Source organism: Peromyscus californicus, unplaced genomic scaffold (genome assembly GCF_007827085.1).
Source record: "Peromyscus californicus insignis strain IS unplaced genomic scaffold, ASM782708v3 Scaffold_1__1_contigs__length_55948999, whole genome shotgun sequence".
Classification (NCBI taxonomy): Eukaryota; Metazoa; Chordata; class Mammalia; order Rodentia; family Cricetidae; genus Peromyscus; species Peromyscus californicus.
In genome coordinates this window covers 51037663-51063882 of record NW_026294492.1, presented here as the reverse complement: position 1 = coordinate 51063882, position 26220 = coordinate 51037663, and the positions used below count along the sequence as shown (strand labels likewise).

At 41.0% G+C, this 26220-nt stretch overlaps 1 protein-coding gene across 1 annotated transcript in view; it reads right to left on the bottom strand.

The window, feature by feature from the left end:
* LOC128115837 (zinc finger protein 585A-like) overlaps positions 1 to 22933 on the bottom strand; it is a 42883-nt gene extending 19950 nt beyond the window's left edge. Inside the window, 4 exon segments of the mRNA XM_052746932.1 lie at positions 14211 to 15833; positions 16374 to 16434; positions 17143 to 17269; positions 22812 to 22933. Of these exon segments, the coding sequence (XP_052602892.1) occupies positions 14211 to 15833; positions 16374 to 16434; positions 17143 to 17269; positions 22812 to 22814 (1814 nt within the window). The 5' untranslated portion in view covers positions 22815 to 22933.
* Between the last annotated feature and the right edge of the window lie 3287 nt (positions 22934 to 26220).

Genomic DNA, 26220 nt, shown 5'->3' with positions numbered 1-26220 from the left:
TAGTTTGAAGAGGCAGGCAGATCTCTGTGAGTTCGAGGCCAGCCTGGGCTACAGAGTGAGTTCCAGTGGCACAAAGCCACACAGAGAAACCCTGTCTTGAAAAAAAAAAAAAAAGATTGTAGTTTGAGCACATTTATCATAGACTCATAACGTTCCACCTAACCACTTATAAGAATATATTTTGAGCACATAAATTCCCTTTCTGACTTATTCCAGGCCTTATCTGACCCCACCTCCTCTATTCACTCCCCTTTTGGGTTGCAAATGAAACTGGCTATCACAGGTGTAAGGATTCTATATATGGGCAGCAGCTCAGGGAGTCTTGTCCGGTGCCTTATTATGTCATCAGCATGCAACTGCATCCCAGCCTAAAAGCCAGATGTGCACCCCCCCACGCACTCTTTCTCCATCTCTCTCGGGCTCCCTTTCTCTCTCTCTTCTCCCAATAAAGCTCTAAAAGGTACCACTGGGTTCTGTCGTGACTGTGACCTTTCCACAAGGTAACCAGCACCAGGCACCAGCACCATATTCCCTTTCACTGGTGCCGTTTGGACTCGGGGGATCACCGAGGGCTTCGACCCTGCCCACGGTTCATGCGACCACCATCGCCGCCTCCCCTCAGTGACACTGCGAGCATGCATCCGAGCACGCATCCCCCTCCCTCAAGCCTCCACGCCTGCTGCGGCTTCTAGATGCTGGACCTGTACACCACTCCCACCACACCGCGGCTCCTGCTGCCACATCCTCCACCGCACCATGCAAATGGTGAGTCCTCCGCCATTCCCCAAGGCTGCAGCCTGACCAATATTCTTTGAGAAAGACCCCTGCGGGGGGGGGGGGGGTCGTCCTTGGGCTGTGCTGGCAATGACAAATTTTCACCCCTGACAAGGAGGTTGATGCTGTCAGACCAGGTGGTCCACATATGGAGTATGCTCTCAACTCTTACTCATAACGAGACGGTGGTTTTGTGTAACTTGTGCTGATTCATAGATCCTCCTAGCCTCAGGGATGCTTGGGATACGAGCCTAGGATCCAGGTTTGTTATGTTAATTTTTTATTTTTCTCTTGGCTGCAGCCATGGGACAAAGGGGCGGATACCACTTAAATTGGCAGATATCAGTAAATCTGGCCGCATAACAGCTTCGAGGGAACTTCTGCCAGCGAACGGGCAAATAAAGAGTTACTTTATCCCCAAGCTTTCTGCTAAAGTTCTGAACGCTTCTCCCTCCACATTTCTGATGTTTTCCTTTTCTCTGCCACATGCAACCATTTGTGTCTGTCTGCCTTCTGCCTTCTGCTCTCCGGCAGTGCGCCGGCTCTCTACTGTTGTGTGGGCCGCTTCTGCTGACTCTCACTCCTGCCACTCATTCTCAAGCTGCCGTGAGAGGCACAGACGGGTCTGGAAGCAGGCTAAGATCCATACAAATAAGTTTACAGTAATCAAGATGGCTCTTAATCCAGAGATCAGTTTACAATCTGCCTCCTGACAGATCTTCCAAAAAGCTGCCCTTAAGCCAGTAATCATCAAGGAAAAAAAAAATTCAAGACACAGAGTAAAATCCATCTCTTGGGCTGAAAAGTTGGTTAGAACATGGAGATTAAGAGCTTGGAGTAGGGATGCCTTTAATCCCAGCACTCAGGGAAGGAGCCATCTCTGTGGGACACAACCAGAACAGACCTGAACATTCTGCCTGAGGCCAACCCAGGGCCCAGCTGCTGTTCCTTCGAAACCCAACAACATGGAGGTGTTGGTGAGATTACCCTACTAAACAACCTGCTCAGCTGAGATCCATTCGGGAGAGGTTTCAGAATCTTACGGTCTGCAGTCTGAGGAAACAAGATTAGCTGAGGAGTTGACGAATGAGCAAAACTCAACCTGAGAACACAAAAGAAGGCGCCACCCAGCCACCGAACCAGATCACCAGAATCATAAATCCACCCTACACCGACTAGGAACAGGTAAGCCCCCATTCCCGGACGGCAGACCAGGTCTCTAGCCCTAGGCCTTAGCCATCGGAGTCCCAGTGACCAGACAGCTACCTTTCCCTGCTCCCCCACCAAAAAAAAAAAAAAAAAACCCTAACCCCTACGAACCCAACAACCACTGGAGCTATAAGCCCACCCTGCACCAATTGGGAACAACTACTCCCTGAGACAGAACCCACTAACACTGACTGGAGTAAGTTGCTCCCTGAGAAACAGAGCCCAACAGCACCGATTCAACCAAGAACCCCTAGTGGACTAAGACTATCAAGTAGAACAAGAGAGGCACCTTCAGACACAGATACAGCTTGCACTGAGCAGAGGAAGAGATGAGTAAATGCCAGTGCAAAAATTCAGGCAACAACATAAAGACCTATATGACAACATCAGAACATAGCGATTCTACACCTGCCAAGACCTGAACATACCAAGGCAGAAGAAGCAGAAGAAATCAATCCTAAAAATGACTTTAAGAAGATGATAGAGGCCCTTAAAGAGGAAATGAAAAAGTCCCTTAAAGAGGAAATGAAAAACTCCCTTAAAGAGGAAATAAAAAATCTCCTTAAAGAAATGGAAGAAAAAACAAACAAAAAATTGGAAGAAATCAAAGAAAGCCAAGAAAAAGTAATTAAATAAATGAAGGAAACAGTTCAAGATTTGAAAATTGAAATTGAGACAATAAAGAAAACACAAACTGAGGGAATGCTGGAAATAGAAATTCTGACTAAACGAACAGGAACTACAGATGCAAGCATAACCAACCGAATGCAAAAGATGGAACAGAGAATCTCTGACATTGAAGACACAATAGAGAAAATAGATTCGTCAGTCAAAGAAAACACTAAAGCCAAAAAAGTCAAAACACAAAACATTAAGAAATTTGGAACACTAAGAAAAGACCAAACCTAATAATACGTATAGAAGAAGGAGAATACCAACTCAAAGGCACAGAAAATATATTCAACAAAATCACAGAAGAAAACTTTCCTAACCTAAAGAAAGAAATACCTATGAAGATACAAGAAGCTTATAGAACACCAAATAGACTGGATCCAAAAAAAAAAAGTCCCCTTGCGACATAATAATCAAAACACTAAACATACAGAACAAAGAAAAAATATTAAGAGCCGCAAAGGAAAAAGACCAAGTAACATATAAAGGCAGACCCATCAGAATAACACCAGACTTCTCAATAGAGACTATGAAAGCTAGAAGGTCCTGGTCAAATGTTATGCAGACACTAAGAGACCATGGATGCTAACACAAACTATTATACCCAGCAAAACTCTCAATCACCATAGATGGGGTAAACAAAATATTCCATGATAAAACCAGATTTAAACAATACCTATCCACAAATCCAGCCCTACAGAAAGCACTAGAAGGAAAAAATCCAACCTAAGGAAGTTAAACACACCCATGAAAACTCAGGCAATAGATAATCCCACACCATCAAATACCAAAGAAGGGAAACACAACACTACCACAAAAAAATAACAGGAATTAACAATCACTGGTCTTTAATATCCATCAATATCAATGGTCTCAACTCACCTATAAAAAGACACAAGCTAACAGAATGGATACAAAAACAGGATCCATCCTTCTGCTGCATACAAGAAACACACCTAAACTTCAAAGACAGACACTACCTCAGAATAAAGGGATGGGAAAAGGTTTTTCAATCAAATGGACTTAAGAAGCAAGCTGGTGTAGCTATCCTAATACCTAATAAAAGAGACTTCAAACTAAAATCAATTGAAAGAGATTGGGATGGACGTTACATATTTATCACAGGAAACCCACCAAGATGAAGTCTCGATTCTGAACATTTATGCCCCAAATACAAAGGCACCCACATTTATAAAAGAAACATTACTAAAGCTTAAAACGCACATCAAACCCCACACACTAGTAGTGGGAGATTTCAACACACCACTCTCACCAAAAGACAGATCTACCAGACTGAAATTAACAAAGAAATAAAGGACCTAACATGTTATGACTCAAATGGACTTAATAGATATCTACAGAACATTCCACCCTAACACAAAAGAAAATACCTTCTTCTCAGCACCCCATGGAACCTTCTCAAAAATTGAAAACATGCTTGGTCACAAAGCAAATATCAACAAATACAAAAACATTGGAATAACCTCCAGTATCTTACCGGAACACCATGCCTTAAAGTTAGGTTTCAACAACAACAGAAACTATAGAAAGCCTACAATCTCATGGAAATTGAATAATGCCCACCTGAAGCACCAATAGGTCAAAGAAGAAATAAAGATGTGGTATTGTTTTCCCCCAAATATTGTGCATGCTAATAAACTTATCTGGGGTCAGAGACAGAGCAGCCACAATATTAAACATAAAGGATAGGCAGTGGTAGCACACGCCTTTAATCCTAGCATTCCAGAGGCAGAAATCCATGTGTTCAAGGATACAGACAGGCATGGTGACTCATCATGCCTTTAATCTCAGAAAGCAAGCCTTTAATCCCAGGGAGTGGTGGTAGAAAGCAGAAAGGTATATAAGGCGTGAGGACCAGAAACTAGAAGCATTTGGCCTGGTTAAGCATTTGGCTTGGTTAAGCATTTGGCTGGTTAAACATTCAGGCTTTTGAGCAGCAGTTCATCTGAGAGCCATTCGGATATGAGGACACAGAGGCTTCCAGTCTGAGAAAACAGGACCAGCTGAGGATCCGGCAAGGTGAGGTAGCTGTGGCTTATTCTGTCTCTCTGACCACCCAGTATTTCACCCCAATAACTGGCCCCGGGTTTGATTTTATTAATAAGACCATTTAAGATTCATGCTACAGAAAGAAATTAAACATTTCCTAGAATGCAATGAAAATGAAAGTACAAAATACCCAAACTTATGGGACACTATGACAGCAGTGCTGAGAGGAAAATTCATAGCACTAAATGCACACATAAAGAAGATGGAGAAATCTCATACCAATGACTTAACAGCACAACTGGAAGCTCTAGAACAAACAGAAACAAACTCACCCAGGAGGAATAGACACTAGGAAATAATCAAACTGAGGGCTGAAATCAATGAAATAGAAACCAAGAGAACAATACAAAGGATCAATAAAACAAAGAGTTGGTTCTTTGAAAAAAAATCAACAAGATAGACAAACCCCTAGCCAAATTAACCAAAAGGCAAAGAGAGAGCAACCAAATTAACAAAATCAGAAATTAAAAGGGAGACATAACAACAGATAATGAGGAAATCCAGAGAATCATCAGGTCATATTTCAAAAACCTGTACTCCACAAAATTGAAAAATCTGGAAGAAATGGACAATTTTCTGGATAGATACCACATACCAAAGTTAAATCAAGACCAGATAAACTATTTAAATAGATCAATAACCCCTAAAGAAATAGAAACAGTCATTAAAAGTCTCCCAACCAAAGAAAGCCCAGGACCAGATGGTTTCAGTGCAGAATTCTACCAGATTTTCAAAGAACTAATTCCAATACTCTTCAAATTGTTCCACATAATAGAAACAAAAGGAACATTACAAAACTCTTTTTATGAGGCTACAGTTACCCTGATACCCAAACCACACAAAGATGCAACAAAGAAAAAGAATTGCAGACTAATCTCTCTCATGAACATTGCTGCAAAAATACTCAACAAAATATTGGCAAACCGAATCCAAGAACACATCAAAAAAAAATTATCCACCATGATCAAGTAGATTTCATCCCAGGGATGCAAGGCTGGATCAACATATGAAAATCTGTCAATGTAATACACCATATAAACAAACTGAAAGAAAAAAAAACCACATGATTATCTCATTAGATGCTGGAAAAGCCTTTGACAGAATCCAACACCCCTTCATGACAAAGGTCTTAGAGAGATCAGGAATACAAGGAACATTCCTAAACATAATAAAGGCAATTTACAGTAAGCCAACAGCCACTATCAAATTAAATGGAGAGAAACTCAAAGCAATTCCACTAAAATCAGGAACAAGACAAGGCTGTCCACTCTCCCCATATTTATTCAATATAGTACTTGAAGTTCTAGCTAGAGCAATAAGACAACAAAAGGAGATCAAGGGGATACAAATTGGAAAGGAAGAAGTCAAACTTTCACTATTTGCAGACGATATGATAGTCTACATAAGTGACCCCAAAAATTCTACCAGGGAACTCCTACAGCTGATAAACTCCTTCAGTAAAGTGGCAGGATACAAGATCAACTCAAAAAACTCAGTAGCCCTCTATATACAAATGATAAAAGGGATGAGAAAGAAATCAGAGAAACATCACCCTTTACAATAGTCACAAATAATATAAAATACCTTGGGATAACACTAAACAAGTGAAGGACTTATTTGATAAGAACTTTAGGTCTCTAAAGAAAGAAATTGAAGAAGATACCATTCCATGCTCATGGATAGGGAGGATTAACATAGTAAAAATGGCAATCTTACCAAAAGCAATCTACAGATTCAATGCAATCCCCATCAAAATCCCAACACAATTCTTCACAGACTTGGAAAGAACAATACTCAACTTCATATGGAAAAACATAAAACCCAGAATAGCTAAAAGAATCCTGTATGATAAAGCAACCTCTGGAGGCATCACCATCCCTGACCTCAAGCTTTACTATAGAGCTATAGTAATAAAAATAGCTTGTCACTGGCATAAAAACCAACATACAGACCAATGGCATCAAATTGAAGATCCTGACATTAATCCACACACATATGAACACCTGATTTTTGACAAAGAAGCCAAAACTATATAATGAAAAAAAGAAAGTATCTTCAAAAAATGGTGCTGGCATAACTGGATGTCAACATGTAAAAGATTACAAATAGATCCATATCTGTCACCATGCACAAAACTCAAGTCCAAGTGGATCAAAGACCTCAACATAAGTCCAGTTATACTGAACTTGATAGAAGAGAAAGTAGGAAGTACTCTTGTACACATTGGCACAGGAGATCACTTCCTAAATATAACACCAGTAGCACAGACACTGAGAACAACAATTAATAAATGGGACCTCTTGAAACTGAGAAGCTTTTGCCGGGCAAAAGACATGGTCAATAAGACAAAAAGACAGCCTACAGAATGAGAAAAGACCTTCACCAACCCCACATCTGACAGAGAACTGATCTCCAAAGTATATAAAGAACTCAACAAACTAGACATCAAAATACTGAACAATCCAATTAAAAAATGGGCTAAAGAGCTAAACAGAGAATTCTCAACAGAAGAATCACAAATGGCTGAAAGACATTTAAAGAAATGCTCAACATCCTTAGCCATCAGAGAAATGCAAATCAAAATGACTCTGAGATACCACCTTACTCCTGTCAGAATGGCTATGATCAAAAACACTAATGACAGTCTATGTTGGAGAGGATGTAGAGCAAAGGGAACATTCCTCCACTGTTGATGGGAGTGCAAACTTGTACAACCACTGTGGAAATCAGTATGGTGGTGTCTCAGGAAATTGGGAATCAATCTACCTCAAGACCCAGCCATACCACTCTAGGGCATATACCCAAGGAATGCTCAATCATACCACAAGGACAAATGCTCAACTATGTTCATGGCAGCATTATCTGTAATAGCCAGAACCTGGAAACAACCTAGATGCCCGTCAACTGAAGAATGGATTAAGAAAATGTGGTACCATGCTCAGCTATGTTCATAGCAGCATTGTTTGTAATAGCCAGAACCTGGAAACAACCTAGATGCCCTTCAACTGACAAATGGCTTAAGAAAATGTGGTACATATACACAATGGAGTACTACTCAGCAGAGAAAAACAATGAAAGCATGAGGTCTGCAGGCAAATGGATGGATCTAGAAAAAGTCATCCTGAGTGAGGTAACCCAGACTCAGAAAGACAAACATGGTATGTACTCACTCATAGGTGGATACTAGATATAAAGCAAAGAATGACTAGACTGCTGCTCACAATTCCAGGGAGGCTACCTAGGAAAGAGGACCCTAAGAAAGACACAGGGATTGCCCAACAACAGAGAAATAGATGAGATCTACATGGCAAACTAGACGTGACAGGGGTAATGAAGGGCTGGGGGAAAGAGAGCTTAGGGGAGTGGGAGATCCCAGCTGGATCAAGAACAGAGAGGGAGAACAAGGAAAGAGAGAACATGATAAATGAAGACCCCATTGGAATAGGAAGAAGCAAAGTGCTAGAGAGGAACCCAGAAATCTACAAAGATCCCTCCACAATAGACTACTGGCAATGGTTGAGAGAAAGCCCAAACTGACCTACTCTGGTGATCGGATGGCCGAACACCCTGTCATGATCGAACTCTCATCCAGTGACTGACTGAAGCAGATGCAGAGATCCACGGCCAAGCCCCAGGTGGAGCTCCAGGAGTCCAATCAGCGAGAGAAAGAAGGGATTATATGAGCAAGAGATATTGAGACCATGATTGGAAAAAGCACAGGGACAAATAGACAAACTAGTGGAAACACATAACTATGATCCAATAGCTGAGGAGCCCCCATGGAACTAGATCAGGCCCTCTGGATAAGTGAGACAGTCAATTAGCTTGAACTATTTAGGAGTCCTCCAGGCAGTAGGACCAGGACTTGTCCTTAGTGCATGAGCTGGCTTTTTGGAACCTGGGGCCTATGCTGGGACACATTGCTCAGCCTAAGTGAAGGGAGGAGGGGACTGGACCTGCCTCAACTGAATCTACCAGGCTGAGCTGAATCCCCAGGGGAGTCCTTGCCTTGGGAAGGTGGGAATGAGGGTGGATTGGGGGGAGGGCAGGAGGTGGGTGGGATGAGGGAGGACAGGGGAATCCACGGCTAATATGTAAAATTAAATCAATTATAAAATTTAAAAAAATAAAAATTAAAAGAAGAAAATGTGGTACATATACACAATGGAGTACTACTCAGCAGAGGAAAAAAAAATGACAGCATGAAATTTGCTAGAAAACATCATCCTTAGTGAGGTAACCCAAACCCAGAAGGACAAACATGGTATGTACTCACTCATAAGTGGATTCTAGATATAAAGCAAAGAACAATCAGACTGCAACTCACAGATCCAGGGACGCTACCTAGCAGGAGGGACCCTAGGATGACTGTGGCTTATAATAAGTTTTGGTTTTACTCAATCACTGGGCAAGCTTCAGTGAAACATTTCACTATTAGGATAAGAATTTGTACTGTATCAAGCTGATAATAGAAAGAAAAAAATTTTTAAAAAGTATACAAAACAAGGTCCCCCCCAAAAAAAAAACAAAAAAAAATCTGTCTCTTGTTCCCCAAACCTCCCCAACTAAAACTTAAGCATCTGGAGAGCAAGGCTCCTGACCCCACAGGCTAAAGTGTCATCTGTGGCATTCAAGGTGTGCCACGGAAGAGATTAAAAAAAAAAAGAGCCCGAAAACACAAGTGCTGGTACTTGCTGACTCCCAAATGCTGTTGGGTCCCTGTTCTAAGTGTGGGGAAAGGCCATGGGCTAGCGAGTGCCCTGCCAGGCCATCAATAGCCTTGTTGAAAGTACCACCTAGAAAGACAACCAGTCAGCTGACTGCCCCCAGGCACCAAGACGCATGGGAACATCAAGCTAAGACCTCCAGCAGACCTAGGTTTGGCTACAGACATGGCAGGGAACCCAGAATGCAGCAGGGAAGCAATCCGTTTCTTTCCTTCTGGACACCAGAGCCACTGAATCAGTCCTGGGAGTTTTGGGGTGTCACCTCTCCTTGTTTCCCTATTGTCAGGGTAGGGAGGACAGCCTTACCCACCTCACCAGACTTGATTGCACTTTCAGGGTTACTTAATGGGAAAATATTTCCAGCTAAGATAGGAGTTTTCATTTCATTGCCTCACTCCAGACTCACCCGCCTGTGCTTACAGGGTCCTGATCTTTGCCTTGTCCCTAATTCCAAAGAAATAAGTTCTCATGTACCACAAGCTTTTCTCTTCCCAGTTCCCTGTTCTAACCCACTGTTCAGCTAATGGTACAGGATCATCTCAGAACTGAAGTCCAGAGATCAAGTAAGAAACCATAACAGCTAAAAGGTATTTACACCCCCAGTCCCAAACAGACTTTAATCTGGGTGCTACAAAAACAGACTTTAATAAAAACATCTATTACTATGAAATGCTTTTAACAATTGATCACCTGTCTCCTGGATACCAAACTAGTAAAGGAAACAGGTGCCTTAAAATAATTTCTCTCTGATAAAGCTTAACATGTTCCAATCTCTGTCTCTCCCATTAACACTAACCAATATAAGCAAAGTACTAAACACCACATATGGTCACTAATCTTCTCATGGCTGCTTCTTCACATGTTCAAATTTTTCCCAAGCTCCATAAACCAGCTTAAATCCATCTGGACAGGTCGGATCTACTTCAGGCTTTTCCTGCCTCACCAGCATCCTGTCAGATACAAAAGCAACCAGAGTGCCAAGCTAAGAAAGATGCACGGCTCCAGGACGGATAGCCCATCATCCAACAACACCTGTCTACCTCGGAAGACACCCCCTTCCCTATTCCCCCCAAGAGCCAACCGAACGCCCTCCTAGTCAGCCCCTATTCCCATCTACTTCCTGTTCTATGATAAGCAAAAGTCTGGAATGTACGGATTCTGTATACGCCCAGCTCAGGGGTCTCATCTGGCACCTTTTTATGTCATCAGCAGGTGACTGCGTCCCAGCCTAAAAGCCGGATGTGCACCCCCACACTCTCTCTCTGCGCCTCTCTCTCTCTCTCCTCACCCCCTCCTCCTAGTAAAGCTCTAAAACCAGCACTGCCATGGTAACCAGCTCCAGCCACCAGTGCCGTATACTCTTTCAAAGGATCTGGAAGCATTGCATGGTACTGTCAGAGTCAGGCTGCTGGCAGGTGAGGGACCTGTTCCAGGGAGAAGAATGGGTAGGAATCAAGATAAAGAGAAACGAAGATGAGGATGAGGCAAAAGGAGCTTAACTAGAACGAGGATAGGGTGGGAGAAGGGACAGAGAGGAGCTAAGTGTAAGAAAATTGAAGTTGTGTAGATAGAATCTTGAATCAGGAAAATAAAATTAATGGACTGAAGAGTTTTGTGTGCATAGATTCATTTAATATCATCAAAGATGAGATTATCAGCTGGTCACAGATTCTTCCCAGAACCTGGGAGTGGGCTTTTGAGGGCCTAGACCCCCAAAAACCTCGATAATATGGATTTCCTGGTATATTTGGTTCTACATTTTCCTTATTTTTCAGTATTAGGGTAAACTTTCTCCATTTTTAAGTGTATAATCTATCATTTTCACTGATTTTCTGAATGTGTTCCACAGCAAATTTTAATATTGTAGACTTAAACACGATGCCAATTTGCCCATTATTTCATTATTTTCAGACATTTTCTCTTACTCTTATGAAATACATAAAATTTCATGTCTTTGCTAAGTTTTGCCGGGTGCTGCCATTTCCATTCATGCCTCCCATTTACCTGCCAGTGAGTGCTTTTCCATTTTGATTGCCGTATAGCTATGCCACTGCACAGGCCCCATGAACTGCAGATGTTCCCTTGGCCTCCTTTAGCTGTTTGTCTTAGAGCCAATTGTGGTTCACTGATTTTGTGGTATCTTCTTCCTCAAACTTGGCCATTCCATCTCAAGTCTAGAGGTTGACACTTTCCATTAGTTTGGGATCCATCAATGGTTGATGAGCCATCAGTAAACCATGCCTTAGCCAAATGATTTGACCATTCTGTTGGTCCCTGCAGTTCAATAGTTGCCTCTCTGGAGGAGGGGTGAGCACTTTAAGCAACTGAACTATTTCTTCAGTGCTAACCATATCCCAGTCACTAAGGAATTCTGATATGTACCAGTTCCACTGTAATACCTTTCCTTCCATTCTGAGGACTCTGACTTTGAAGAGATCCAATCCATCATTGTAAGGTGTACCCAGATGACCATATGATAGATGCCATTCACTATCAGTTTCTCCATGTCTCATAAAATGTCCTGATTTGTTTCTCAAAGAGAGGATATTTATTCTCCTTATATGGAAAGCATTTGCAATAAAATCCAAAAGGCAAATGTAGATAGACTCCTTTTTGCTTTATGAAGAGTTCCTAGTTTCCAATTTACCAATAAACATGATATCCATAATTAGGGTATCATCTGTTTCAATAATGGTCACAGTTGCATGCACAGAGAAGAGGTTAACGGCAGCTGCAAAAACTCTTTGTGTGGTTATATTTTAATTGTGCTGAAATCTAGCAATATTTTATTTGTGCTGAAATGTGGTGATATTTTATTTGTTCTTTAATAAATAAAGCTTGCCTGGAGATCAGAGGAAATAGCAAGCCATTTTAAGTAAACAAAGAAGTTGGACAACAGTAGCACACGCCCTTAATCCTATCATTTGGCAGGCAGGATCTCTGTGTTCAAGGCCACACTGGAAACAAAGCCAGGTGTAGTGGCACACATCTTAAATTCCAAAACTAGTTAACCATGGAAGTCTGAAAGTCTGTACAGACAGACAGGAAGTGACAGAGCTGAGTAGGAAGAGGAAGTGATATAGCTGAACAGAGAGAGCAAAGCAGATGGCAGAACAGCAACGCATACAGACATGGGTAGATAGGAAGTAACTCGCATTTGGAAGCTGCAGAGATGGTGAGGTAAGGTTGGCTGGTGGCTTTCCCTATTTTCCTTATCTCTTTAAGGCTTTCACCCCTACACTTGGCTCCATGTTTTTTAATCTAATAAGACCATTTAGAAATTCATCTACATCTTTGCTCCTGTCCCATTGGTTATTAGCTGCCTTTCTAGTAATTCTGTAGAGGGTTTATTACAATGTCCTATAAATACGGTATCTGATTTCTCTAGTGTGCATACATACCAGTTAGGAGTGGTATGAGTTTTGTCCCTGGGTAGTGGGATTAAAGGTGTGAACCACCATGGTTAGAATTTAGAAAACAAGTTATAGACATTTGACTATCTCTGCAGGGATGAAAGCATAGGCTACCACTACTCTGCTCAAATATCTTATCTTAGTTCCAAATCACTCCAACTCTTAAGAGATTTAGAAAACAAGTTTCAATTGTAGTAACCCTTTGAATTTACTTCCAAAATTTTAAATCTCTTCACTGTGATTTTAACAGCAAACAATACAAAAGAAATATTCTTTTTATTTAAGAAAACTCAAAAGCTCATGTCCAAAATGCTGTGGGCGACATGACAATCTTCACTCTAACATTGTAACATAGAAGTAACACATGTGGTGTAAGACAACCTATGTTTCATTTCATGCCAGTAAGGCATGTGTGCCTTGGGTAAATTATCATTTAAAAATATTATTTTTTATTTTTATTTTTTCTTGCCTGATTAAATAAAAGGTATTTATTACTCTTTATAAGTTAGTTTAGCTTGAATGGCTGAATTGTCTAATGAAATATCATCCATCTTTCATTTAGCAGATCCCTCTTGTTCAAATGTAACTTTTATCAACCTCAATATATCAATCTGAATAGTATCTTCTACAGTGAAAACATAAGCAAAATCTCTTCCCCAACTCAACATACATCCCAGTTTCCATTCTGAGGTGAACATATCTTTAAAATAAAAAATATAAAAACTGATTTAATTCAGGAGTTTTTTGTACTCTACAATGTCTCTCTGCAACTATTACTCATTCTCATTAGCATTTAAAAAATTTAAAATAAAGCATTGTGTAATCTTACTTTGGGGGGGGTCTTGATGCTGACAGAGAATTAGATAAAATTTGATATTGGGGCCTCCAGCAGGCACACTCAGGACATTTCCCAATGACAAAAGTTTACCTAGTCTGTCCCTTGATGATCTACATTCTTCAGTCCAATGCGGCCTTTCCACACCTTCTGCGTACTCCAGAAAGCAGAGTTCTTCCTTTTGAATTACCTCTAGAAAAAAACATAGGCTTTTCTACACAGGGGCTTTACCCTGAGCCACAACATTCCCTGGATTCTTTAAATACTGCATTGTACTCGTGTTTATTGCCATAACTGAGTTTTGCGTCCGTCCAGCAGCAGCTATCCTGATTCACCCTCAAGTCATGGCAGTCTCCTTCCTTTGCTGATGCCTGTTCTCCTCTTTGGGATCTGAACTCCTATGGAGCTGGACTCTAACAAGTACTGCTTGTAGAAAACACAGTTCAGCTTGCAGCACCCACACGGCAACTCACATCTGAAACTACCACATTGATTAAATCCATGTGGTACTGTCCAGTATGAATTCTTTTGTGACTAAGAAGATTACTGTTATGTGCAAAGGCTTTACCACACTGATTACATTTATAGGGTTTCTCTCCAGTATGAATTATTTTATGACTGAGAAGATATTTCTTCTGTGCAAAGGTTTTACCACATTGATTACATTCATAGGGTTTCTCTCCAGTATGAATTCTTTCATGACTGAGAAGACTACTCTTCCGTGTAAAGGCTTTACCACATTGATTACATTCATAGGGTTTCTCTCCAGTATGAATTATTTCATGATTGTGAAGACTTCTCTTCTGTGCAAAGGCTTTACCACAATGATTACATTCATAGGGTTTCTCTCCTGTATGAATTCTTTTATGACTGCGAAGATAACTCTTATGCACAAATGCTTTACCACATTCATTACATTCATAGGGTTTCTCTCCATTGTGACTTCTTTCATGACTGAGAAGACTACTCTTCTGGACAAAACCTTTACCACATTGATTACATTCATAGAGTTTCTCTCCAGTATGAATTCTTTCATGATTGTGAAGACTACTCTGCAGTGCAAAGGCTTTACCACACTGATTACATTTATAGGGCTTCTCTCCAGTATGAATTATTTCATGACTGTGAAGACTTGTCTTCTTTGCAAAGGCTTTACCACATTCATTACATTTATAGGGTTTCTCTCCAGTATGAATTCTTTCATGACAGTGAAGAGTCTTCTTCCACGTAAAGGCTTTACCACAATGATTACATTCATAGGGTTTCTCTCCAGTATGAATTCTCTCGTGACTTCGAAGATAGCTCTTATGTGCAAATGCTTTACCACACTGATTACATTCATAAGGTTTCTCTCCAGTATGACTTTTTAGATGAATAAGAAAATGACTGTTATAAGCAAAGGCTTTGCCACACTGATTGCATTCATAGGCTTTCTCTCCAGTATAACTTCTATTATGTATTTGAAGATAAGTGGGACATTCAAAGACTTTATCACATTGATCATATCCATACCTTTTCTCTCTAGTTTGAATTTTATCTACTTGAAGAAGATTTGGACATGCAAAAACTTTATAATTTTGATCATACTCAGAGTGTATTCCTTCTGAATGAGTTCTTTGGTGTACTTTTAAACAGCAATCAGATATAAAGGCTTTCTCATGTTGATTACATTCATAGAGATCCTCTTCATTATTGGGTGTTTGGTGTGTTTGAAGATGCCTGTAATGACTAAAGCCTTTAGTAGATGACTCACATTTACTATTTTCTTTTCCCACATGAGCTTTTTCACATCTTTGAAGAGAACTTGAAGAACTCAGGGTCTGACCACACTGATTGTATTCACATTTTCTTATACTGTGAGCCACACTACATGTGCACAGTGAACCAGTAGAGACAGCTGAATTTCCATATTCCTGGTACTCATAAGGTTTTTCTCCAATGAGAGTTTCTTGATGAATTCCCACTGAAGTTGGAAAACCAGTTAATTGTAAACTTGCATCACAGTCTTCATGTCTTCTCATAGTGGGGACTACCACATATCTTCCAGTTGTTCTCAGAGAGACAGAACTACAATGCTTCTTTCTATGTCCCTTATGCTCACATGGCTTGTATACAGAGTGATAGATGACATCCCTGGTAATGGAAGATAACAAATAAAGAGTTTTCACATTGCATTCACATAGTCAAACGTTTTGTGTGTCATACAGATGTGCAAATAGGGATTCATGTTGCTACATCAAGACAACTTCCTAGTTGTTCATAAAGTGCTCCTCTCACTAAACTATGCTAAGTCACTCACTACAAGAAAATGAAGAACACTAGCTTTAATATGACAGCTTTGTTTATAAAAGGTCTTAGACATAGATTAATCCCCTCATCAATGGGTACACCTTATATGACAATTGAATGGCATGACAGTAAGTGGATGGGCAGTTCTACAACGTGCCTCATACATGGCTATGATTAAAACTGCGACATCTACTATGGCATTGTTTCCTTGTCTTGTCCTTAAAGGAATGCTTTGCAAACAGTGACAATGAAGTACATGGTGTGTGTGAATTTAATAAACAGTACAAAGCTGTGCTTATTATACTGTTGCTTTTCATTAAAAGTTCAGGGTATATTAACATTTCTTCAGTCATACAAATATATCAGCTTGCACATGAAAATTACCTTCCATTTCTTCTACAGCTCTGACAATGTTCTTCAATATTATGGTCTTCCCATTTGTAACCTAAAATACAGTACCAGAAAATGTATGTGATATATTACTGTGTGGTGGTATTGTGTTTCCCAAAATATTGTGCACCCTAATAAACTTATCTGGGGTCAGAGACAGAACAGCCACTAGATACAAAGGCTAGAAAATGGTGGCAGTCATACGTTTAATCCTAGCATTTCAGAGGTAGAAATCCTTCTGGATCTCTGTGAGTTCAAGGCCACATTGGAAACAGCCAGGCATGGTGACACACGCCTTTAATCCCAGGGAGTGATGGTAGAAAGGAAAGATATATAAGGTGTGAAGACCAGAAACTAGAAGCATTTGGCTGGTTAAGCTTTTAGCTGGTTAAGCTTCAGGCTTTTGAGCAGTTCAGCTGAGAGCCATTGGGATGAGGACACAGAAGCATCCAGTCTGAGGAAACAAGATTAGCTGAGAAGTTGGCCAGGTGAGGTTAGCTGTGGCTTGTTCTGTCTCTCTGATCTTCCAGAATTCACCTCAATACCTGGTCCAGGTTTGATCTTATTAATAAGAACTTTTTAAGATTCATGCTACATTACTGAAAATTGGGCACACTTGAAATTACTATCATTAATCTTAGTATCATGCTTGATTTATTCAACAGATTCTTCCCCTTTCATATCAAAATCACAGAAGAGCACCAATCTCCAAGAAAAGCTTGTCCCCTTAAGTTAAAAACTGACAGAAACCTCACATTCTTACCTATACAAGTGAGGTTCCAGTAGGTTTCCAGCATCACATCTTTGTAGAGACTCTTCTGGGAAGGATTCAGCAAAGCCCACTCTTCATGAGTGAAGTTCACATGCACATCCTTATAGGTCACTGCATCCTAAAATGTCCCATGCATGTTCATAATTGAAACAGTGAGACTGAATGAATTGTAAATGTACACTTCATTGAGAATATATTTACATAATTCTGTGTGCTCGAAACATTCTATGACATGGGTCAGTAAATATCAAATGCAGTCACCAACACATTTTAAAAGGAAACAGAAAAAGAGGATGACACCTTCCATTCCTGTGCAGAAGGTACGTAGTGAGACCCTGTCTCTAACAAAAAAAACAGAAAGCACTCAGGTCTCACTCAAAATTCCTCCACAGAGTTAAACATTCACTCTAATTCTACACTTGTCTATCATAAAAGCTGGAGTGACCCCTATTGAACTGTAAGACTAATAATTCCCAGGAAGGAAAGCATTTTTTTAAGAAGTTACTGACTCAGAGATCAATGAGTTCTCAAGAACATTAGTAAAGTAAATACTGATCCTAAAACAATAAAACAAACTATAAAAGGGAGGGAATATATGAAGATGAGTCAACAGATAAGATCACCTGTTGTGCCCGGCTGTGGTGGTGCCCACCTTTATCCCAGCACTTGGGAGGCAGAAGCAGGCATATCTCTGTGAGTTCAAATCTGGTCTACAAAGCAAGTTCCAGTACAGCTAGGACTGTTATACAGAGAAATCCTGTCTCAAAAAAAAAAATCACCTGTTGCTTTTGAAGAGGTCCTAGACCAGTTCTCAACACTGACTAGAGGTTACCAACTATTCCTAACTCCAGATCAAGAGAATCCAATGCTCTCTTCTGCCTTCAGTAAATGCCAGGAAGACAAGTGGTATACACACACACACACACACACACACACGTGTGTGTGTGTGTGTGTGTGTGTGTATTTTTTCAGACATTTGAAAATAATATAAAAATGTAAAAACATACACAAAAGTAGAGACAATGTTACACACCTGCAATTCAGTGATTCAGGAGATTACTATTAATTTCATGACTGCAAGCATTGTTGGTCTGAAAAATGACCCTCTCTACTAAAGTTCAAAAGTCATGAAGTGGGTAAAGTTAAGCACAAGAGCAAATGCTTGACATGTACAAAAACCTGATTCAACTGTCAAAAATGTAAACATAAAAATATCAGGCAAGAAAAATGAATTAGCAGGGAAAAGCAATTGCTTCTATTTTACCTTACATTGTTTAGAAATGAAGTCTCTGCTGATGGTGATGGTGTGGCTACATTAAAAGGAAGGGGGCTGCTCACTTTCACCAAAACAAAGAAATAAGGTGAGACTACATTCCTCCACAAAAGCTCCTCCAGGTTAGTCTTGAACTTTCTGCATCTGCTGCCAAAATACTAGGATGACCTCATGCTCAGCTAAATAAATGTACTGATTAAATCAAAGTATAATACAGAGATATAGGGCACCTTCTTGAAGGGCAAAACTAAAGTGAAGGTGACAGATTTTAACTCTTGCCAATGGAAAGGCTAACCATGTAACAGGCATAAGCACTTGGTCTCCTATGGGTCTAGGAAAACTTGGTATTTCATTTCTCAAGGAAACACTGTAGAATATGAACAGTATATGTCCTGGAGAGATCTTGGTCCTATATGAGGAAATTGTTTCACACATTTGGAACAGGGTCTTATTCTGTGCTCTGGTCTGGCCTCAAGCTAGAGACCTCCTGGCTCAGCTTTTCAAGCGCTTAGAGTACAATTGTGAGTCACCATGACTGGCTGAAGAAAATTCCATATAAAACCTGACACAGTGGCAGATTATTTGACTATCACATGGAAGTGCATGGTTTTGATCCCTAGCTCACAGGAGGAAATAAATAACTAATGGGGCCTCATTGTTCATCCAATATGTTCATGAGTACATAAAATGCATCTGAAGCTCTTCAAACAAAACTCAATCAAAAGAGATGAAGAAGAACACTATATATTTATCAAAGGTAAAATACACCATGATGACATTTAAAACTCTAATTTAAATTTCTGACTAGGCCTTTAATTCTCATTCTATTAGATTAATGGCAGAGACCTGCATCTTAACTAAAACAGACAAGTCCATGATTTGACTCATTCACTAAGTCCAGGGGGAATGTAAAAGACCCAAGTCTTTAGAAGGCCCCTAGATATTAGCATAACTGACTCCAAGATGGAAATGCCATTTAGGCTGCAAAACTCAGCACACAGAAACTACCACCAGTCAAGAGGAAAACAAGATCTAATCCATCAAAGTGCATATTTATAGGAAGTCTCTAAATGTACTAACCTTGCTTTTTAGACTGTAGTTCTGCTTCTGGCTTTTCTTGTTAAATGAAGTATGTCAACCCAGAACATGGTTTTTGTGCTTAAAAACTCATCCTGAAAAAGGATCATTGCTACACTGGGATCTAGAACATCCAGTGTACTTGCAGACAGATAATACTTTCTATTGGCTTAAACCCATGTCCCAGCCATCTTTTCTGGTGAACACCTTACAACAAGCGCTTCACAGAACTTTCTCCAAAACTGACTACATACTCAGACACAAAGTTGTTAGCATTCAGACCTGCCCCTGGTCCATGCAGTGTCCTGACAACATCATCCTACGTAAAGTCCACTTTAAGAGAAAACTCTCAATTCTGGCAAGGTTCGCACCTCCAGTCTCTCTCTCTTCCCTTCTCCTTCCCACCTTCCCTTCCCCCTTTTAATAATAAAACTTTTCACGTGGTTGCCACTTGCATGATTTCTTTCCCATACTCTTTCATTTAGCCTTATTTGATTTCCCAGGACTGTAGATGTAACCGTCTTGTTAAATAAGAAACACAGAGCCAAATACAGAGTTAAAAGCCAAAAGGTCAGAGCAATAGCTAAGAGCTGAGATTAAAAACCTTACCCTTCACTGCCGCTGCTGTCGTACCTCTCCGCAAGAGACCTACTTCCTGTGCGTTTGTCCTTTTTATTGACTTTCTATTCTACCTTCTCATTGGTTGTAAACCCAACCACATGACCCCCTCGTCACTGCCCATGTATACAAACCTCCAGGTCTTCTATGGTTGGTATTGAGATTAAAGGCATGTGTCTCCATGCTGGCTATATCCTTGAACACACAGAGATCTGCCTAGCTCTGCCTCCCAAGTGCTGGGATTAAAGGTGTGCACCACCACCGTCCAGCTTCTGCTATGGCTTGCTATTAGCTCTGACCCCCAGGCAACTTTATTTATTAACATACAAATAAAATCACATTTCAGTACAAATAAAATATCACCATATAGGACATGTACAGAATAAAGAGAGATAATATAACAAAATATTACACAACCTGCCTTACTGATTCTTCTCTTGCTGTGAAGAAGCACTATAACCAAGGCAATTCTTATAATGGAAGGCTTTTAATTTGGGGATTAATTACAGTGACAGAGGGTCAGTCCATTCTCATCTTGAAAGGAAGAATCACAGTGGCAGGGAAGGAGCTGAGTGTTACATCCTCGCACAGAGGCAGAAAGAAACACTTGCCTTGCACTGAGCTTTAGAAACCTCAAAGTCAGCCCACATTGACACACCAATACAAACAAGACACACCTACTCCCACAAGGGCATACCTCCTAATTTACTCAATTACTTCTAGTAATTAGGGCCAACCATTCAAAGATAGGATCCTTAGGGTGTTGATCAAATGTAAACCATAACAGGAATACAACCTAAGAAAAAGCTCTAAAAGAAAAGACTAAAAGTTATTAAGGAAAACAGAGAGAGGAACAGAGGAGGATAGAGAAAAAGAGAGACAGAGAGAGAAACAAAAAGAAAACATATTTCCTCCAAATAGCAGAAGACAACTCCCCTAGCTAGATTAGAGACTTCCTTAATATAACCTTCTCTACCCCATCTAAGAAGAGATTGAACAATTCAAGGCCTCCAAACTCAGGTTTAAGTCCCTATCTTTTCCCTGAGTGCATAGCATTATCCCTTGTTTCCCTCCCTACCCTGTTTCCTTGCAGAATCTGGGAAACCTTGGATCAGGTGTGGTGGAAGCAATGAGGCAGTCAGTCTCCTGGTGTGCTTAAGTGTGACTGCTGGAGATGATGCCATCTGAAACATGCATTCGAACTAGGCAATAACAACGCTACAAAAGTTTTAAATTTTATTTACCTTTTTTTTTTCCAGATAGGATTTCTCTCTGTAGCCCAGGATGCCCTATAACTAGCTCTACATACCAGGCTGACCTCTGCCTCCCAAGTACTGGGTTAAACGCATACACCACCACCACTGATTTAATTATTTTAACAAATTAAACCTTGGAAGTATTCAGTCCAGCAAACATAGAGAGTCACAAATCTGTCTGATCACAGCCCAGACCAGGCTAAAATTGGGATAAAAATGGGGCCAAGCAAAATCTTTGTTTGGGGACTGAGGAGAAGGTGAAAGACCTGGATGACGACAATTGGCTTCAACTGTTAGAATCAGTTGGTGAAACACATGGATGGACTCAACTGTCTCTGGTTGGGGTCATGGAATTCTTTCCTCTGTTCCTTAGCTGTATGGGGCCTACCTGCCTAGGCCACAGGAACCATCTCCTCCTACATACATGGTAGCATAACTGAAGAGTCTTTTAAAGGAAAGGGTGTAAGGGTGCACATTTAACCATGGAGAGATGTGGATCCCACTGGGAACTGTACCTGATGGAGGAGGGGCTTCCTTAGCAGGGAGCTGGACTAACCTTGAGTAGAAAGCAACCATGTGGTTTGCTATCATCTTGTCTATTATGTCAACATTATGTTACGACAATACAGAATTTGAGCTATAAATACAGCAAAAGTCCAATACAAGTCTAACAATTAATGCTACCAACAACAAAAATCATATGAGAAAAGGTCGTCATGAAAGAAAAATTGATCAGCACATGACTGAATAAATAGTTCACACAGTGACACCATCTGACTTCTAACTTTGAATGCAATTGCAATAAAGACTGTACTGAACTGGGCGGTGGTGGCGGCACAGACCTTTAAACCCAGCACTTGAGAATTTGAGGCCAGCCTGGTCTACAGAGTGAGTTCCAGCACAGCCAGGGCTACACAGAAAAAAACAAAAACAAAAACAAAACTATTGGGATGGGGGGGGGGGGGGGCGCTGTATCGTCCAGGAAAGAATGAGATCAAGATCAATAGAACATGAGAGCAAACTTAGAAATAAAAACACAATAAATATAAAGTTAAATATAACAGCACGAGGCCAAGATATCCAGGAAGCTGGCCTTAGTGACACACATGACTGGACCACCCTTACATAAGACACTAGAGTGACCAGGGCTCTGCATATTAGCAAATCTGCCTTAACCGGCAAGGGGAAAAAACAGCGCATGCGCGCGCCCTGCACCGCACCATGAAAGTTTCCACACAAAAGCTCACGCACCCCCATGCTATGCGCAGGCGAAAACAGCAGAGCTAAATCACAGGTCCTGCTTCTGCCTGGGAGCTGCAGGGACCTCAGAAGACCAAAGCGAATCACTCCGGCCACCGAGACCGGACACCTTGTCCACAGTCCCGCGGGGGACGCCACTCCGGCTTCTCCCGTGGGGATAGCGGCCCCTCACTCACCATGACGGATTCCGTGCTCACCCGCTCTCCTCACGTCTCTCAGAGGCCGGTCTCAGCCCAGCACACTGACACCAAAGTCTGCCTAAAACTCGGGCAGCCAAGCCTAGAGTATGGCGGACAGGAAGTGCCCTCCCCATTCTGACTGACAGTCCATTTGGAGGCCCAGATTGGCTACTGAGGCCTGAGTGATCTAAACAGCTCCCTTAGGGACAGTGCTGTGAAGTGAGGGAGCCCAATGATTGGCAGCCCTGGCTTTCACCCCAGGCACAGAACTGCCTCAGACCTGCAGAGATTGACATTGCAGCAGAACTTGGGGCTGGACTGCAAAGTCTTCCCTGCACTCAGGAGGACTCTTTTCTGGGGAATTAGTCAGGTTTTGCTATGAAAGGACAAAGGAAACTTAACCAGTTTCCAGGCTAAGGAAAACCTCAGGCGAGCTGTGAAAAACGTGTTATAATTTTAATTTTTGTAAGAAGAAAGTTTGATTAAAAAAAAAACTATGCATTAATATGCACTCTCTTAAACAGTTATTCTGTAGAAAAAGCCCATCCCTATGGGATCAATGAGCTTTTTACTTATTACTCCATATTTACTAGAGAGTCTCAATATTCTGATGGCTAAATTAAACATATTTTACTACACATGTGACATAAGAGTCTACAGATTTGGTTTTCTGTCATTCTGCATCATCAGTGAAAATAAGTGAGCCGCATTAAGAATATGTAGTTTTACATCATGCTTCTATTGCTTCATCTTCTTTATCAGGGTCTCACTCTGTAGCCCTGGCTGAACAAGAGCTTACTATGCTATGCAGACCAGACTAGTCTAAAAAAACATAAAGATAAGTTTGCCTCTGCTGCAGAGTGTTAAGATTAAAGGCCTAAACCACCATGCCTTACTTCTAGTAACTCTGCACATTTATTAATAAAATAACCAGAAGCTATGTGTGGCACACAATTGTATTCTGCACTGAGGACACTGTTTGCAGGAGACCACACTGAGATTTAGGCAAGCATGATTATAAGGGAGACCCTATCTCAAAAGAGCAAATGGCAAAGCACATGTAGCCTCTGCCACCCCAGAATTTTTGGACCATTAGTGTCGGTCTTTGTCCCGGAGTACACTTGGATCTATGGCACCCTGGTCTTTGCTCCCAAGTCCACTGTCCACTTTTTGACACCCTGTCTGGAATCTGTGATGGTGCTGAAGCAGCAGCCAGCAGCAGTGGCAATGACATGAAGAATCCCTGTGCAGCTGCTTTACTGCAGTGCTCCACCGCTCTGTGAAGGAATTTCATCCTGTGTCCTGCCTGCAGGCCTTCCACTGAGGGTTCTTTAAGGCCACACGAACACTTGACTGGCATGTTCAGTCTGGGTCACTATAGTAAATTTCTGGCTCAGGAAATCTACTTTGGTAGGGCTACTCATTTGTACCTGAACTTGGAAAATAGGAGGTGGAGTCACATGCTAATGCTGATTATGGAATGTATGGGATGTTGGGGGCACAGAGGTCCTTGTACTCACAAAGAAGCACTAACAGAACCAGGAAGTTAATCACCCAGATGTGTCCACTCAATGAAGGAGATACAAATCAAAGAACTGAATTGCATCCAGAAGACTAAGAGTGGATTTTGTTAATGACTTGGTAAACTTTTTGCTATCTATGCAGTAGACCTTACACACCTTTTGCTACAGAGGCAGACCTCACCAATATTCCCAAGAATAATTATCCCAGAGTCTTCCTTCCTTAGTCCACTAAGTATTTGAGGGGAGATGTCACATGTACTCTATGGCCTGCTGATATCTATGCTTTCTTGGTCAGAGATCACATTTGTTCTAGGCCTTTTAGCTATAGAACCCACTCTCATGGTCACATGCACTTAAAGGAATGTCTATGTAATCACACCCTAAGCTTTATTGTGCACCTGGAATTGGACTGATTGTTACCTTTTCCCAAAATTGTACTGTGTTTTAAATATGCTGACCATGCTCTATCTGGTAGTAGTCTTCCTGAATTCTGATCCAGACTGACGAAGTCAATCCACACTGGGTTTTCATTCTCATGCTGAGGGACTCCCACAACTGGTGCCCAATGTGGGGCACATGACCCTTGAAGAAGGTAAGAAGAGTTTATCTTAATGAAAATTAAAGGGTCCTTTCACTGATAAGTGGTCATGGCCTTAAAGTGAGAGAGGGGGACTAAGTATGGGCTCTTCTCAGCTATTTGCAACAAAGCATTTTGTACAATTATTGAAATATTTGTTAAGATCCAGAGGAACAAAATATTTAGAGCAGGAGGTCTGCAAACTTTAGAATGCATAGGAACTAAAGCGAAGAGAGCCCATAAAAAGAGGATAATGATGTGGAATGAACTACATGGGGACTACTGCTGCTTGATAATTTCCCAGGATTTTGACATTGTGGATCACAATTCTCCAGCAACTTTTGACTTTCATTTTTTTTTTTTTTTTTTTTTTTTGGTTTTTCGAGACAGGGTTTCTCTGTGTAGCTTTGCGCCTTTCCTGGAACTCGCTTTGGAGACCAGGCTGGCCTTGAACTCACAGAGATCCGCCTGGCTCTGCCTCCCGAGTGCTGGGATTAAAGGCGTGTGCCACCACCGCCCGGCTTGACTTTCATTTTTAATTAATAATTCTCACTGTGTCTTATGGGAGTTCCCTTATGCCTTTTTCTTTGAGAAATTTTGGGTGGGCTTCAGTGGAAGATGAAGATGTATACAATGGGAGCATATTTACACAAAACAATTCTTGGGGAAAAAATCCCTACCACTGTGAAGCCATATACCATAATTCTACCGATTCCTGCACGTTAACATCAAAATGCTAAAAAAGTTAGATGAGTAACATATTCTTAATAAATAAGATTTATTTGACAAATAAGATTTTTTTATAAATAAGGTATATTTGACAAACAAGATTTATAATCATAGACAAATTTCTAAACCATCTTATTAAATAAGAAACACAGAGCCAAATACAGAGGTGCAAGCTGTAGGGATCAGAGCAATAGCCGCCAACTAACCTTAGCTCAGGTAAGGTGCCAACCACCTCAAAATAGCTTCCCAAGAGAGTCAAAAACAGCTTCTTCCTGTCTAACCTGTGCCTTTATTGCCTTGTTGTTCTGCCTTCTCATTGGTTCTAAGCCCAGCCACCTCACTTCCTCATCAGTGCCTGTCTATACAGACCTCCAGGTCTCTATGGTTGGTACTAGGAGTAAAAGCGTGTGTCACCATGCTTGGCTATGTCCTTAAACACACAGAGACTCTGCCTGCCATGTTATCGGATTAAGGGCATGTGCTACCACCCCCTGACTTCTGTTTGTGATTAGCTATGACCTCTGAGCTCCAGACAAACTTTATTTATTGACATACAAATAAAATACCACATTTCAGC